The following is a 16,285-nucleotide window of genomic DNA, read 5'->3' as shown; positions in this document are numbered from 1 at the left end:
CTATACGTATACATATATCCCCATTATCTCCTCCCTCTTAAACTGGTTTTAAAATCAATAACGACTGGGTTTTACAAGCATCGGATTTGCTAAAAAGGAAGTATTGACACTTTTTTCCCCCCTTAAATTGGGAAGACGTGTGAAACAATCTTGAATCTTTTTTTTCCCCTGTGATAAAGATGGGTTTGCCTGACCCACGCAGACCTTCCCCAATGACTGGTGATTTCTGGCATATATTCGATGCTCAAGTAACGTGAGCTTCCATGAAAGATAACAGAAATTACTGCAATGCATGGAAGAACTTAAGTTCACTGGAAATTTTCTTTGACTACAAATATCCTAGTTACTGTGGTGGACAGAAAACGAAACCACTCTTGGCGTGTTAGAGATGACATTCTCTACTTGTCTCCTTCACGAAGCTGAGGGTGAGGTCTTTACACATGGCAAGCATTCAATAAGCACTGAATGAATGCAGTGTAAGAAGGAAATAATCCCCTCCTGATGTCTGTCATGTCATTAAGCAGAACAATAAACAACAATAAACAGTCATTCAAATGACGTGGTAGGAGTATCTGGATGAATCAGTAATATTTACCTGCAATTTTGACTTTATACTTTTAGTTATGTAACATAAAGAGGTAACTATAGTTCCTGGGCACTCTACAAGCACAGAAATCTGGAAAATGCTTGAGACTCTCCCTATCTTTAATGGATAAGAAATGGGAAGGTTGGAGAGTTATAAACTATTATGGAGTTAGCAAACGGAAGAGCTATTACTAAAAGAAAAGCTCCTTATTTTCTCATTGGAATAAACCAAGACCCAACCTCATTTGGGGTTTAAAGCTTACAAATACTTATTCACGTCTTAAGTTAAGAGATCAGAGGAAGAATTTCAAAGTTCATGTGGATAAGAAGACAAAGAGGTACCCAGAATGAAAACAGAGAGGGGGAGATACCAATGACGATGGCATTTACTGGGCCTTCAATCAGTATATTCTGAATGGATAAAAATTCATAATTGCTACCTACATTGATTTCTCCGATAGTTATCAGATAATCAAATTTATATATTCAGACAAAAACATGTTGTAATTAAGTTTGGTTTTTTTCCCCCAAACACAGTTATTTGAATAAGTGTCTTAAGCTTTCTTTTCACTCTGGGTTGATCTCTAGTCTACAGAAATGAACATCACTCCTCTGGCTGTCATCCTATTTTTCTCATCTCCCTCACAGTTATGTGTATACGTTTGCTTCCTCGAATCTTAGGCTCCTACCCCTTCAGCACTCATGATTCCTTCCTATTAACTTGCTGCATCCAGGCTTATAAGTCCTTTCCACAACTCGATGAGATCTGTACTGTCTCTAGTTCATTTTTTGCTAAATTGGTTAGAGTTCTCATTTTTCACTCTCCTGAAACCTCAAAGGGACAGGATCTGGCTGAAAATCACTCCTCCCTATTTTCTTGATGCTTCTCTTAGCATTTCTGTCCATGTAACTTTATCTGTCTCCTCACCACGGGTCTTCCTCCCAAACTTGTCCTTGGCATCTTGTTCTTCACTGAGGAGGACTGAATAGATCTTCTTTGAAAGATTAAGTAACCAAAAGAATGCCTTAAAAAAAGACTATGAATACCAAAGGTAGCTAGAGATGTGGACTGACTGGAACTCTTGCACACTGCTGGCGGGAATGTAAAAGGATACAGCTACTTTGGAAAACGGTTGTGTAGTTTCTTACAAAGATAAACATACATGTTCCCTCGACCCAGCAATTCCTCTTCTAGGTAGCTACCTAAGAGAAATGAAAACATGTCCACAGAGGAGTTGCACAGAATGTTCATACAGCCCTAATATAATAAACCCAAACTGGAAACAACCCAAATGTTCATCAATGAGTGAAAGAATAAACAAATTATATTACATCCAAGTGATGGAGTACTACTTAGCAACGTAACAACATGCAAGAATCTCAAAAACATCATGCTGAGTGAAAGACTGAAATCAAAGAATACACAGTATACGATTCCATAAAGGAAGGTCTAGAACTACTCCATAGACAGACATCAGAAAGTGATTGGCTGGGGATTAGGGGGAGGTACTGAATTTACTGGTGGGTGCAGGGGGCGAAGGTAACTTTTTAGGCGATGGAAACGTTCTGTATCTTGATTCAGCACAACTACTGAAGCCCGCGCGCCTAGAGCCCGTGCTCCACAAGAGAAGCCACCGCAATGAGAAGCCCGCGCACCGCAATGAAGAGTAACCCCAGCTCGCCGCAACTAGAGAAAGCCTGCACACAGCAACAAAGACCCAATGCAGCCAAAAATAAATAAATTTAAAAAATAAAATAAAGCTAGTTAAGCAGGGCATCTTCAACAACCACCCCCCCACCATTTCTCTCTACCCATCTCATACACATACTTCTACTCTAACATTAATTTAAAAAAAAAAAAGTTGCAGGTGTATGAGTACAGTCGCCCCCCTCCCCTCCAGACCCAACCCCGGCTCCATGCCCACCCCATCCAAGGGTTCTGCATTTGTGGATTCAACCAATCGTGGATTGAAAAAAAAAAAAAAAATTTTTTTTCCATAAAGTTCCAAAAAGCAAAACTTGAATGTGCCAGGAGCTGGTAACTATTTACATAACATTTACATTGTATTTACAACTATTTACATAACATTTACATTGTGTTAGTATTATAAGCAGTCTAGAGATGATTTAAAGTAAGTACAAGGGAGGATGTTGTGTAGGTTATATGCAAATACTAAGCCATTTTCATAAAGGACTTTAGCATCCTCGGATTTTTGTATCCGCGTGGGTCCTGGAACACAATCCCCATGGATACCAAGAGGCAACTGTATATACGGTTGTTAAACCCTTTGAACTGTATTTTTTTTTGAATTTTATTTTATTTATTTTTTTATACAGCAGGTTCTTATTAGTTATCCATTTTATACATATTAGCATATATATGTCAATCCCAGTCTCCCAATTCATCCCACCACACACCCCCTCCACCACTTTCCCCCCTTGGTGTCCATACGTTTGTTCTCTACATCTGTGTCTCTATTTCTGCCCTGCAAACTGGTTCATCTGTACCATTTTTCTAGGTTCCACATATATGCGTTAATATATGATATTTGTTGAACTGTATTTTTAAAATATGTGTGTTTTATTGTATGTCAATAATACCTCAAAAAAAAATTAACCTCAATAATCATTCTTATGCCAATGACTGCCTTTCTGTATTTCCAGCCTTCTCTAATCGGTTCCAGTTCCAGATCTCAAAATTCCAACAGGATGGTTCTGTTTGTATGTTTCACCATTTTATCAAACTCCACCCACTCTACTCAATTACATTATTCAGTTCAAAGGCATGGCCATTCCTTCTGCCTTTATCTTATCCTTTAGAGTCTAGTTATCACTAAAACTGTCAATTATTCCTTTAAACCGTAAATCGTAAATCCTTTCCCTTCAAGACAGAATGCAGGAAGGAGCACTTTTAACATGTACTGTAAAATATACCTGATCGGGCACCGTTAGCATCACTACTTATTAGTTTTATGATGCCTACTAAGTACTTAACTTTCCTGAGTTATACTGTCCTCATCTGTAAAATGAGATAATTCATTCCCTGCTACATTAGGAACATGGTGAGATACATAATAAAAATAAACTGAGACTTATAAAGCACTATATTTTTAATACAACACTTAGGGTTATTGTTACTGGTTCAAAAGCCACCACTGGAGCCCTGGCCCAGGCCCAGAGGCGCTCGTGTCTGAACTACTTCAATAACTTCCGATATTGTCTTCCTGAGTTTTTTGGGCATGTGACCAACTTGTTACTCATTTTCATGACTAATAATTTATCATGCAATCCCTTTTAAAACACTAGGATAATCTTGATCTTTTAAAGATACATATGGCAAGATTTATGAAACTCCTGATTTGTTTTCAAAGTAGCTGTCAATCTGGAAGCTTTGGTAAAAATGTAGGAGTAAAAAGCCAAGGCTATAAATCTATTTTTAAAAACCCAGGTTGATTTTAGTCTATGAAGAGATTACATGCTTTTAATTCAACAATTACTTTGTTTGTTTTCTTGACAATACTTTTGCTGGATATTCTCATATCGTAAAACCTTTACTGGTCTACTGACTTTACTTGAATAATAAGCCTCATAAAAAGCTACAGTGAAAAATTAATATCTTAACCCCAACAATGTAATCCACCCAAGTAGAGAAGAAGATATTCTAATTTCTTGATTTTAAGAAAGACATTTATTTTTTCTAATCAATTTCCTCGTTTGCACTTTACTATTATATACTAGGAAAAGTTTCTCTAAATGTACAATTTAAAATGAGTTTTAGGGCTTCCCTGGTGGCGCGGTGGTTGCGAGTCCGCCTGCCAGTGCAGGGGACATGGGTTCGTGCCCCGGTCCGGGAAGATCCCACATGCCGCAGAGTGGCTGGGCCCGTGAGCCATGGCCACTGAGCCTGCACGTCCGGAGCCTGTGCTCCGCAACGGGAGAGGCCGCAGCAGTGAGAGGCCCACGTACCGCAAAAAACAAAAAATAATAATAAATAAATAAAATGAGTTTTATATTTGCATTAGAAAATCAAAACTACAAGAATCAATTCCATGTTTTCTATCACTTGTAACAGTGATTACATATACAGAACAAAATGGAGAAGGGATGTAGAAATGAAGACCCAAACACTTTTTGCTGAAAGGTCACGAAATTTTAGCTCAAAGATTTTATCTTCTCTTACCTGTGTAATAGTTTCAATTTGATGTTTTGTATTTTGTCACTCTCACAGTCCACGGCTATCTACTTCCAGAAATCAGGGGAACAGGCACATTAGCTAATGTTAATTTTTTTGTCACTTTGTGCACCATAAGAGGTTAATCAATGTTAATTTGAGTTTAGAGACTGAACATAACTACATTTCACAGATTTTGCTTATTCAGCTAGAATCAGCCTCTTGCTACGTGCTACATCTTTTGTAACACCACTCCATTACACTTGGCAAAATCAAACACTTCTGAGAGTGTAAGCCCTGGAGATAAGAGTTTACACGATGAAATCCAGATATCAAGACTCAATAAATGTACTTGTTATTAATTTTAAAACATACATCATTAAGTAGATATAGAAAGAGGAATTTATGAGATCCACCAGGGCCATCTAGAAATTTCATGAGAACATGACTAAACTTTGCTAAAACTTAGAAAATAAGATTTCAAAAATAGGTAAATTAATTTCAATTGCTTCTAGAAACAACAGCCATTTTTTCCCGAAATATTAGTACACTAGTCATCACTCTCCTAAAGCTTTGCATCTCCATGGGAGGAATATATTTCCCCACCCCATTGATGCTGGGCTTGGTCATGTGCCTTGCTTTGGCCAACAGGATGCTAGTAGATGAATGATGTGAGCAAAGGCTTAAAATCTGTTTGTACTATAGGGCTTGTCCTCTTGTGTTCTAGCCACTGCTGTGAGATATACATGCCCTGGGCTGCCCTTTGGGTTAAGAAAAATGAGTGAACAGTACTGCTCCAAGAACCTGCAGACCTGCTCCAAATGACCAGCTGATACATGGAAGAGAAGTAAATGTTTTATGACGGTATTCCACTGAGTTCCGGAATGACTGGCTACACAGCATTATAGCGGCAATATATGATTAGGAAAAAAAAAAAAAAACCTTGATATTGAATTTGGGGTGGTGCCTTATTTTTCTTAGGTATTAAATTAATATTTGGTGGCAGACATTACTGATTAATTGAATCAGTCCTGTCCATGTTTTTCTTTTCCTTAGCCATACTCCAATAATTGGGAACAGGTAAATTAGTTTTGGCCAATGAGATATAAGCAGAAATCACATGGTGGGTGTCCTGGGAAAGCTTTTTAAAAGTGACACAGTTGGTTGCTATGTTCTTCTGGTTAGTTTGTTTTGCTTTTACTCCTCCTCTTCTGACTATTATAAGGGCGGGATACCTGGAGATGCAGTTGACTTCATATAACCATTGGAAAGCCACAACTGAAGGACAACAAAACAGGAAGAGAGAAGAAACCCTAGGACAAACCTTAGGACACTCCATCAGCCTGTCCTGCTTACTCCAGACTTCTTGTTATCCCAGAGAAATAATTCCATGTTTAAGTTCTCTTGTAACATTTATTGTTATTTGACACCAAAGGTAACATTAATCGATATTTGAAAGGATATGCAGATAGGTAGGAAAATAGATAGAACTTTATTCAAATTAACAAAAAAGATCCAAAATTGTACCCAGAAATTTGCTGGCATTTTTACTACACTAACTGCACATGGTTTGGGATTTAACTTTTAGGATAAGCCATAATGTGTGATGTACTAGATTTCAACTGAGGGCAACCCTCAACTTTGTGACTGTGAAAGTAGATGGCACAAAATCATGGTAAAATGTCAACCTGATAAGATTCATTCTGATCCAAGCTATCTTTTTCTATCTATGTCAAATTTTTCTTTATAGCAGCAGGTTCTCCATGAAAACGTATCCTTCAATTTTCTACTTCCATTTGACACATGTAAGTAAACATATTCAATGAGATTCAAGTGTGGGAGAGTGCTATAAAGTGAAGGAAAATTATGGTACAATGGCAATAACTCATGAAGAGTAATAAGAAGAGAGTGCCTAGAGCATTTGACTGCAAATGGAAGAGATTATATCCTGGTGAATTGAGTTAATTTCAAATATATTACAGTATGGTTTTCTGTCATATGTACTCTCTCTGACTATATTAATAAATGATAGAGTGATGAATAGTTCTGGGAACTTGTAGCGAAACATTAATATTTCAACATCATCGTTGAGTATCTGTGTCAACACACATCAAAAATGCATGAGAAATGACTACCTGTACTCACTAGTTACACTCATTAAGAATATATGGATGAGAAATATAAATGGTATACATAAATTTGCAATGCAATTACAGGTAGAACATATAGAAAGAAAAAAGCTACACAAAGATCTCACACAGAGAAGTATGTCAAGCAATTGGCAGCAAGTTAATACTGGCAATCAGTTTGGAGTATACTGTATGACCACATGAAATACCACTTTATTTTAAATTATGAGTCACCTCAGTAACTACTGGCACTAAATTTTTTTTAAATATAGAAGTAGCAAAAATAAGTAGCCATTCTCAAACAAAAGCGGCTCTTCACTCTGTCTATGATGTAGCTTTGGAATCCCCTTGTTAAAAATAAATATAAAAACAAAAGTTTGGCTTTAAAAAGTTTGATTTCTATCTATTTTTAAATTGATCACCTAGAAGTAATTAATTCACATTAGAATGAGGCACGGCAGTTTGAAAACAAATCAACACTCAGTTAACGATAATTTCCAAGTGGTTAGGAAGGCTAAACAAATAATCTGTTTATATCTGTAGTATACAGAAAGATGATGTTCAATTCAGTTGGGGAGGGAGGTCAAACTCGCTGTTTAGCATTATGTATGGAGTATCAAATGCCTACCAAAGAGACAAGATATAAATCACTCTCAAAATAGCAACAACTGGGCTTCCCTGGTGGCGCAGTGTTTGAGAGTCCGCCTGCCGATGCGGGGGGCGCGGGTTCGTGCCCCGGTCTGGGAAGGTCCCACGTGCCGCGGAGCGGCTGGACCCATGAGCCATGGACGCTGAGCCTGCGCGTCCGGAGCCTGTGCTCCGCAATGGGAGAGGCCAGAGCAGTGAGAGGCCGACGGACGGCCAAACACTAAAAAAAAAAAAAAACAACACACCACCAGCAACACCTGTGTAGTAGCTGTCATATATGGTGCCATTTATTTTCTTTGCTCTTTTTTGTTTGTTTTGTTTGTTGGTTTTCGTATTTTCTGGCGTTTCTAGAACAAATTGTATTACTTGTATTCTTTTTTTTTTTCTCTCTCTCTTTGGCCGTGCCACATGGCTTGTGGGATCTTAGTTCCCTGACCAGGGATTGAACCTGGGCTCTCAACAGTGAACGCGCGGAGTCCTAACCACTGGACCGCCAGGGAATTCTGGTGCCTTTTATTTTATTTTACTTTTTAATGATCAAAAAGATTCAAGCATAAAAAATTCTGAGGGTAAGCTCTCACTTGGAACAACAGTTGCATCAATTTTAGGGAAAAAGTACGAATGTTTCTGTATCCTAGAAGATACAGTAACAATATACAAAAAAAAAAAACTTTCTAGGATAATAAATATTTTTGACTTATCAGGGGATACAAAATTAGATTTCAAGAACCCAGGCCCAAAAGAAGTAAGTACTTCTTTGAAAGAAATTTTGAAAGAAAAATTTTGTTTTGCATTTATTTTTTGTTTTTGTTTATTGATTCTTGTGTGGGTTAAAAAACTGCAGATTCCCTTAGAAAAAAGAAAAGAACTTGTATCACAGCATAGAGGGAAAAGTATGAGTGGATAAAGAGATTCAGTCCTGAATCCCTCTCCCTAGGGATGTAATGGGAGAATCATTATTTGGCATCGACAGAGCTCAGTTTCTTCTGTACAATTAATGTTCTCTATTGGTCAGTGAGTTTGTTTATTCATTCCAGAATATTCCTGCCTTAAGGTCTCTGCACTTGTTATTCCCTCTGCCTGGAGGCGGTTCCTTTAGATATCCTGGGGACCTGACCTCATGCCTCTTTAGGTCTCTCCTAATATACAATCTTATCAGAGTTCTTTAAATGCCTTACGTGAAAGAGTAAATGCTGTCTACCCTCGCAGCTCACTCAGCACCCACACCCTGTCTCCCTCACCTCCAGAGCACTTGCCTTCTTCAGAGGTACCATATGCTTACTGTCTGTTTCCCTCCCACCTCCTCCACTGGAATATAAGCACCATGAAGTCAGTGATTTTGTCTATTTTATTCAATGCTGTTCTAGTGTTTAAAAAAGTACCTGGCCAGGCACTGTGCTAGCAGCCCTGGAGATACATGGAAGACTAGAACATGTTATCTACCCTCTGAACAGCTCACTATATTGGAGAGTCTGACATGTATGGACACAGGGGTGTCTATACATATACATATATATATATACCACAAGCTCCTGTGTCTAGCTGTGGACAGCTAGGCAGCGCTAGTCATATAAATGGCACCCTTTGGGATGTACAGTGCTCAACCCGCACCACCATACCCAGCTTCCTTGAGATGAAATCCGTAAAACACAAAGCTGATGACGCCATTACCATTTAAAACCTCTTGATGTCTCCCCATTGTCTACAGAATAAATTCACCCTTCCTGATCAGGTCCCTACCCACCTCCCCAAGCAGCTGCATCTCCCAGCTCTCCGCCACACTCACTTCCGCGCCAGTTACTATGAACTCACACATTCCTACCGCATGTCAATGCTTTCCTCTACTCCAGACTGAGCTACGTGACCTTCCCCCCTGTCCTCACTGCAGCCCTTCATGCTTTTATCCCATTGGGCTTTGATTTGCCTCATATATGTTGATTCTGAGCTCCCTGTGGTAAGGTTCTATGAATCATTCATCCTGTATCCCCAGCATGTAACACAGGGCTAAATAAATGAATTAATTATTCACCAAATACAGACATGACTTAATTTGCTAATTCACAAAACAGCTCAAATATCAAATTATTATCAAAAACTGATCAGACTTTAAACGAAAGTGGGACCAACACGGTCCCATCAAAGCGATAGAAATGACTGTGTATGGGTGTACAGTCTTCATCTTGCTATTAAATACCCAGGGACTGAGTTACTCAGTGATCATTATATATATATTTTTATTATTGCTAGAATGTTGGGTTGATGCAGGCTAAGTATACACTTTAGACTCTACCTATGTTCATTCACATCAAATCAGGAGCTTTTTCTGACCTCCTTTAGAAGAAGAGCAACGTAAAAGTGTTTATCTCCTTGGCAAGACAGCGAACGTCTCTCAGGTTTACCCATCAGCCATGATGTCTATTATTAGTCTATTAGAGAGCTAGACTTCCACCTACAGAACTGAATCAAAGCTATTTCTTTGTTAAGGCATGAAGTGGGGATTTGAAGGCGTCCCAAACACATTAGGCTTATTAAATAAAAGTATAGCTTCTTTTAATGAGACAAGAATCTGGGAAAGATTTAAAAGAAAAAAAACCCCTGAAATTGTCTGACATACTGAGCTCTCTGGCTTCTTCTCTGGGCACAATCAGCTCAGCTGGGTTCGTTCTAATCAGCAGACAAGGGAAGAGGCATGATCCAAATACCCTCAAATCTTTCAGCCAAGGGCTGCAAAATTAGATGACACAGTACCATTTCAACCCTTGGACAAACATTTCCTTTTATAGATTGACAGAAAGCAATTCTAAAAAGGATGCTCATTTTGGGAATGTCAGCACATATGTATATACTGAAACAATAATTTCTTAAAATAATAGCAACAGTGAAGTTTACAGAAAGAATGCTCTAATGTATTTGTACTTTATTTCTTCACATATCAATATAATGCTGTGTGCGATTTACAGAAGTGGAACACCTTTTTCAGAACTATTTCTGAGAAGGCATCTGATAGAATTATCTCTCCCTAAGTCAGATTATATTTAAAGTGACAGCGAGTTTAAAGATGAAAAAAATCTGAAATTATTTCATAAAAGTTATATTCTTATTGGGATTCAGGTGTCAAAAAACTTTGCTAATTTTAGAAAGTTATGGTTTAGAGATATTAAAGCCACAACATAAAAACAAGAGCTGCCTTCATAAAGGAATATGGATTTATAGTCAGACAAACTCTGATTTCAATATGAGCTCTGCAAATTATCAGCTATAGGACCTCTGGGGATAGAGTAAACCTCTCTGGGCTTCGGTTTATTTGTGCATAAAAACAGGAGCATAGGGCAAATTAGACGAAAACTATGTAAGTCCTCACAGAATCTGCCTGAAAGAAGTCAGTCAGTAACAGTTTTGTTTTCTCTTTCTTCCTTATCTCTAGGACTGTTCTCTACTGTAATTTAAAAGACATTAACAAAGTTATACACGAGGAGATTCAGAAATAAGGATCAAGAATTTTAAAATAAGGAAAATGAAACACACACACAAAAAAACCCAAACCGAAAACCTCCAAGATTTCTGACCCTTCTCTGATCATCAGATGCAACCTTCTAAATTAAAAACCATGATGTTTGAGCCAGCAGCAGACTCTGAAGGAATAGGATATCCAACTTGCTACCATACTGTTCTTTCAAAGAGCATCTAAGTGCAAATAAAGATGGGACTCTTCATTTCCAGAATTCACAAATTGTTTTCCTTTAAGAAGAAGGGCACTTGACACAGGCAATATAATAAAAACAGGGGGAGGAAGCCAGTGTTTTAATTAGCTTAAATGTAATTAACAAGGAACTATTTAAAAAGAATATCCTTTTAACAGGTTCAAATTTTAGGGATGCTAACCAAAGCAAAAAGCTACTAATGCATGTTGCTTCTTTTCCACTCTGACAGTTACAGTCAAGATCAGAGAGGGCAGAGAACTCAGATACGGTGTGAGTTAAACAATCACATGCATTTACCAATTCTGCGAAAACTGACACTGAGGAGAGCTGGTCCATCTCCTTAAAATCTTCATCGCCTTCTCCCACCCTCTACTCCACCCTTCCCCACTTCACTCTTACTGAAAGTATCATGTCTAGACCTTTATTCTTTCAGTTTAAGGCTTGCGCCTGGTTGAACACTAATTCCTCTGAGGAGGGCCCGCTTTCAGATATTCTTATTCATTTACACTTTACTTTGAAGGAAGTTGATTATTCTACCAGCATCAACAAATGAGGAGTAGGAAGGTTTGGAGTTAGAGAAAAAAGAAGAAAAAGGGGTACAGAGATTAGAGGCTCTGAGTAAGAGAGCCAAATTTTACCTATTTAAAAAATATCATTGTTTTGCCTAGGGTTAGAGTTAATTATAATAATTTGCTCTAATCATGTGCCTGTACCTCTCTTTTTCCAAACACTTATTTCATAATTATGTTTGTCAAGTAGTTAAGGGTAATGATCCTATTATAGCATCAGAGGGGGAAAAAAACCAAACAAACCAGACCTAAGCAAAACAGATGTTCTATGAATTGCTGGAAGTTGGTTTTGTCAGAATTACTTGAATACACTGTCTCTGGCTCGGACAGTATCTCTACAGTTGAAATACAAGAAGGGTAGAGACTGTCTGTAGGCCTCGCTATGGCCGGTTCTTCCCATTTATCTGAATTCACTGAGGCTGAGCTGATAAACGAGAAGCAAGTGAATCAATGAAAATAGTTGCAATGATTGGTTCAAGCACAGTTCAGGAGCCTTGCTATAAAAATCTGTTTAAATGGAAGTGAACTTAGGTTGCAGCTCTAGCCACCAAGCATTGTTCCTTTTTATTCAAAGACAAGAGTATCTGAATATTATATATTGGGGTGGGGAGAGGTGCAATGGCTAACAACTTCTGCATTTCAAATCAAAGGAAAATTTCTTGAACTGAAGATTTAATAAACGTTCATTTTAAAAACCAGTAAAATGCATAATACCAAATATCTAAAAAGACCATTTATTAGCATATTAAGGTTTATGCTATGTAAATAGCAAAGTAAGCCACCAAATTAAAAATTCAAACTATGGTGATGACCGCATGAGGCAAGGCTATGAACCCGAATGGGAAAGGAGACAAAGAAGAGATTCAGTTGGAGAGGGTCACCTTGTGGGTTAGGATCTTGCCTGAAGGGCTGGCCTAGGACAAGGCAGTTTCGCCCCTCTCTAGTGTCAGTCTTTCCTAATAGCTTCCATTCTCATCTTCCCGCTTCTTCCTTGACACTGCACTGGTGGCCAATGAGATAAGAGGCATGCCTTCAAACCCCTCCTAAACCATGGCTTTAATTGGAGAGACGCGTTTTGGTTGCCCAGGGCTTCTAAAATGTGCTTCCTCTATTGCACATAAACCATTGATTTTATCACCTCTCTACCTGCAGGCATCCTTCTCACCTAACTCAAAGTTCTGCAAGTGCCAGAAACAGATGCACGGATGTCTTTTGAAATCCTCTCATCTCGTACATGCCAAGATGGTGTTCAATCCTCTTACGATTTGAAGCATTATTTTATTGATCATAGTATACTGGAATTTTATAGCTTTTGAGTTAATAGAAGCCATCAAGATCCAAAGGCAAACAGAAAAAAAGAGGAAAGGGAAATTAATAGTGAAACAGAGACATGCATTAAAAATCAGAGAAATTAAGAGCAGGAAGACATATCCACCGAGAGTTAACTTTGGGTAAACCTAAGTACAGATTTTTAAAAAAATTCTCTAACAAGGACTATATACTTATTTGTCCCAGAATAAAATTTTCCTCAACATATTGTTTTAAGTTTTGAAATACACCTATATTTAAGACGTCTCTGCAGAACATTCTTTTCGCTTCATCTAACAGTATCTTAGCACTTCTCAGTGTTTACACACACATACTCCTTCTTGAGTGATGGTTAATTAACTATTGATGGGTCCTGGCATTCTAGGGCTTCCCAAGTGACAGCTCAGTATTCTTTACTAATCGTTTAATGAAAACACTTACATGAATAATGAATCTGGCACTTGCCTAGATACACATGCAACTTTTGCAATAGTAATAAAGGCAGGCGAATGCACCGTCAGAACAAAATATTGTGGGGCTTACAAATGTTTTCACAAAGCAAATCGGAGAGGTTATGTTGAAAATGAGGCTCCAGTTCCTAAGGCTGCTATTAAAAGTTTCATATTAAAATATACTATTATATTCTCAGCACATAATATTAAAAGCAGGAAAAATGGGTATGTTTAAGATGTTAATACCATGATTTGCTCGATAAGCCCGAAATGGAGTAAGCATAACTTAGATTTTAGTAATCACAGTGCCAAACTTACAGAAACACACATATCTGTAACACACACACACAAATTATGTATATATTATATGGTGCAGGAAAACTGTGATTAAAATGTCTATGAAACTTATGATTCATCTCAGAATTGAACTTTGTCATCATTTAGTCTAATTTTGCAGGTGAGAACATGGAATCCTTGATCTTAAGATTTAGCTCCCACAAAACCACAATCACCGTGCTGATCACTGAACTGGTGATGAAGTGACCGGGCATGCTAGCACTTAAATATGATTTCAGCCATCCTTCTGATCCAACGCTTTGGAGAAACTAAGTTACTACAACCAGTTACTGGAACAAATGAGAGAAAAAAGTGTTTTTATACATGTTCAAGTGGAAGAATATGACTGGTAACAGACATTACAGGCACTCTTGAGAAAAAGATATGTTTGGGGAGTTAGAAGTCCTAAACTTTGTCTCGTCACCACTTATTATATGACTCTGGAGAAGACACTGAACCTCTCTCGTCCTCAGTATCTTCATTTGTAAAATCAGCATGACACTTGCAATATTTATATTTACTAGTTGTCATGTACTTATACTACACACTATTACCATTATTGTTACTACTACCACTAATAATAATATTAATTTCACCCTTGAGGCTCTCATCTGTCAAGACTTTGCAATTCAATTTTCATGCCTTGTAACTATACCACACCCTCACAATGGTCCTAAAAGTACGTATTCTTTCTTATTACAGATGAAGAAATATCTCAGAGTGGTTAGTTAACTTGCCAGATGTCACATGGCTATTAAGTGACTGAATGTGAACTTGAATCCAAATCTTTCTGACTGCAATTTCATTAGATTTTCCATATCCTGTTTCCTCTAATATATAATATACCTAGTACCTATTTATCATAGAGATTCATTTTATACACCCTCACATATACACACACATAGGCTTTAAATTCTAAAATGCCCTACTAATTTTTTTTTTTTAATTTCAAGGCCTAATTCATGAAACAGAGTAGATATTTAGTCAATACCTGGGAAAAAAGAATTAATATATGGGAGGTAACTAAGATCATTTTAAGTAAAGTGTTAATTAACTTTTGTGTTGGCAGTAACAGTGGCTTAATTTAAATCTTCCTCTTCTTTAAAATTATGTTATTAAAAATTATGCTAGAGAAAAAATACACATGGACTAGTCATAGGTGAAATTCTAGACACAGAACTGACAATGATGAAAAAGCAGCTATTTTCAACGAAAAAGGGCTAAACTCTAACTCTGCGTTACAGTTAAAGGAGTGAGAAACGATCCCTTTAAAAATTACATATGATTTGAATGTTTCAAAGGGGTAACATAGTATCTTCCAAATTTTAAATTTCAAAAAAGCTGTTCTGTACTCTCCTATCAACACAAGATAATACTGCCTGTCATATTTTACCTCTCTTGACTGTTCTATATGAATAATGAAAACAATGATGATAATTAGATAGTGACACTCGAAAAGAACAATTTTTGTTTTCAGAGTTAAGGAGAAGGGGCGGGAAGTATTAAAAAAGAAGTCTCATTTCTATTCAAAATACAAATTTTCAACTACGCAAAACACTCCATGTTTCCCCTAATCTCCTCCCAGAGAACACAAGGCTGAATGGAAAGATGCTGACACATGTGCCCGTTCAGAGCTAGAATGACAGGTCTGGGGAACAGGAGATGCTGCTGTTTCCATTATCCATTGAACACCTTGGCAATTCTTATTTCATCCTGAGAATGTGATACTTACTCTTGTACTGCTCTGGCTATGGAAAGGGCCGTAGATCCAGTTTCATTAACGCTATCTAAGGTCACATTTGGCAGGTCATCATCATCACTGTCACTTTTACTTTGTCTGGGAGATAGGCCTCGGGGGTCCATTTGTGCTGGGAAAAAAAGGCATATATAATGAATTAAAATTAGTGTGCAGAAAGTTAACCTTGTCCTGGACCAACATCAAGCATGGAATGTCTCTTCTGTGTATGTCACACACACGGAATTCTCCAGAAATCCCAGGAATTAGTGAAAGCGACGTATGTTATGGACTGAGCACGCACTGACTCTTATCCCCTGTTCGTCTGATTTATAAAACCTCCATCAGCTCTCGGTAGTTTCAGGGGATGATTATGGAATAGAAACTGTAAAATCTACAATATTACCAACTTCTGAGAAGCTGATTAGGTAGCTCATGAGTTACTGTTCTACCCTCTGGCTTCTTCTTGCTTCTGCAACCAGAGCTCTGGCCATTTCGTTGCACATTAGCACTTTCCCTGGAAGGTGGAGAGCAGGAGGGAGAGAAGGTTTTATTTGCTTAGGGCTCCCATCAGAAGCTTAAAGAACGACAAGGTTTACAAGACTAACATAAAGGTTTAGGTATCCTTCATACTACAGTGAATCCTTGTTC

General features: G+C 37.8%; 1 protein-coding gene across 3 annotated transcripts in view; it reads right to left on the bottom strand.

The window, feature by feature from the left end:
• Positions 1-16,285, bottom strand: part of KLF12 (KLF transcription factor 12) — a 454,868-nt gene that overhangs the window by 111,849 nt on the left and 326,734 nt on the right. For all 3 annotated transcript variants that reach the window (XM_027116076.1, XM_027116077.1, XM_027116078.1), the window contains one exon: positions 15,632-15,767. In XM_027116076.1, coding sequence (XP_026971877.1) covers positions 15,632-15,767 — 136 coding nt within the window. The remainder of the gene's footprint in view (positions 1-15,631; positions 15,768-16,285) is intronic.

The sequence above is a fragment of the Aethalodelphis obliquidens genome, unplaced genomic scaffold (genome assembly GCF_003676395.1).
Source record: "Aethalodelphis obliquidens isolate GAN/ISIS:26980383/991018 unplaced genomic scaffold, ASM367639v1 scaffold15, whole genome shotgun sequence".
Lineage (NCBI taxonomy): Eukaryota > Metazoa > Chordata > Mammalia > Artiodactyla > Delphinidae > Aethalodelphis > Aethalodelphis obliquidens.
This window is presented reverse-complemented; position numbering and strand designations above follow the sequence as displayed.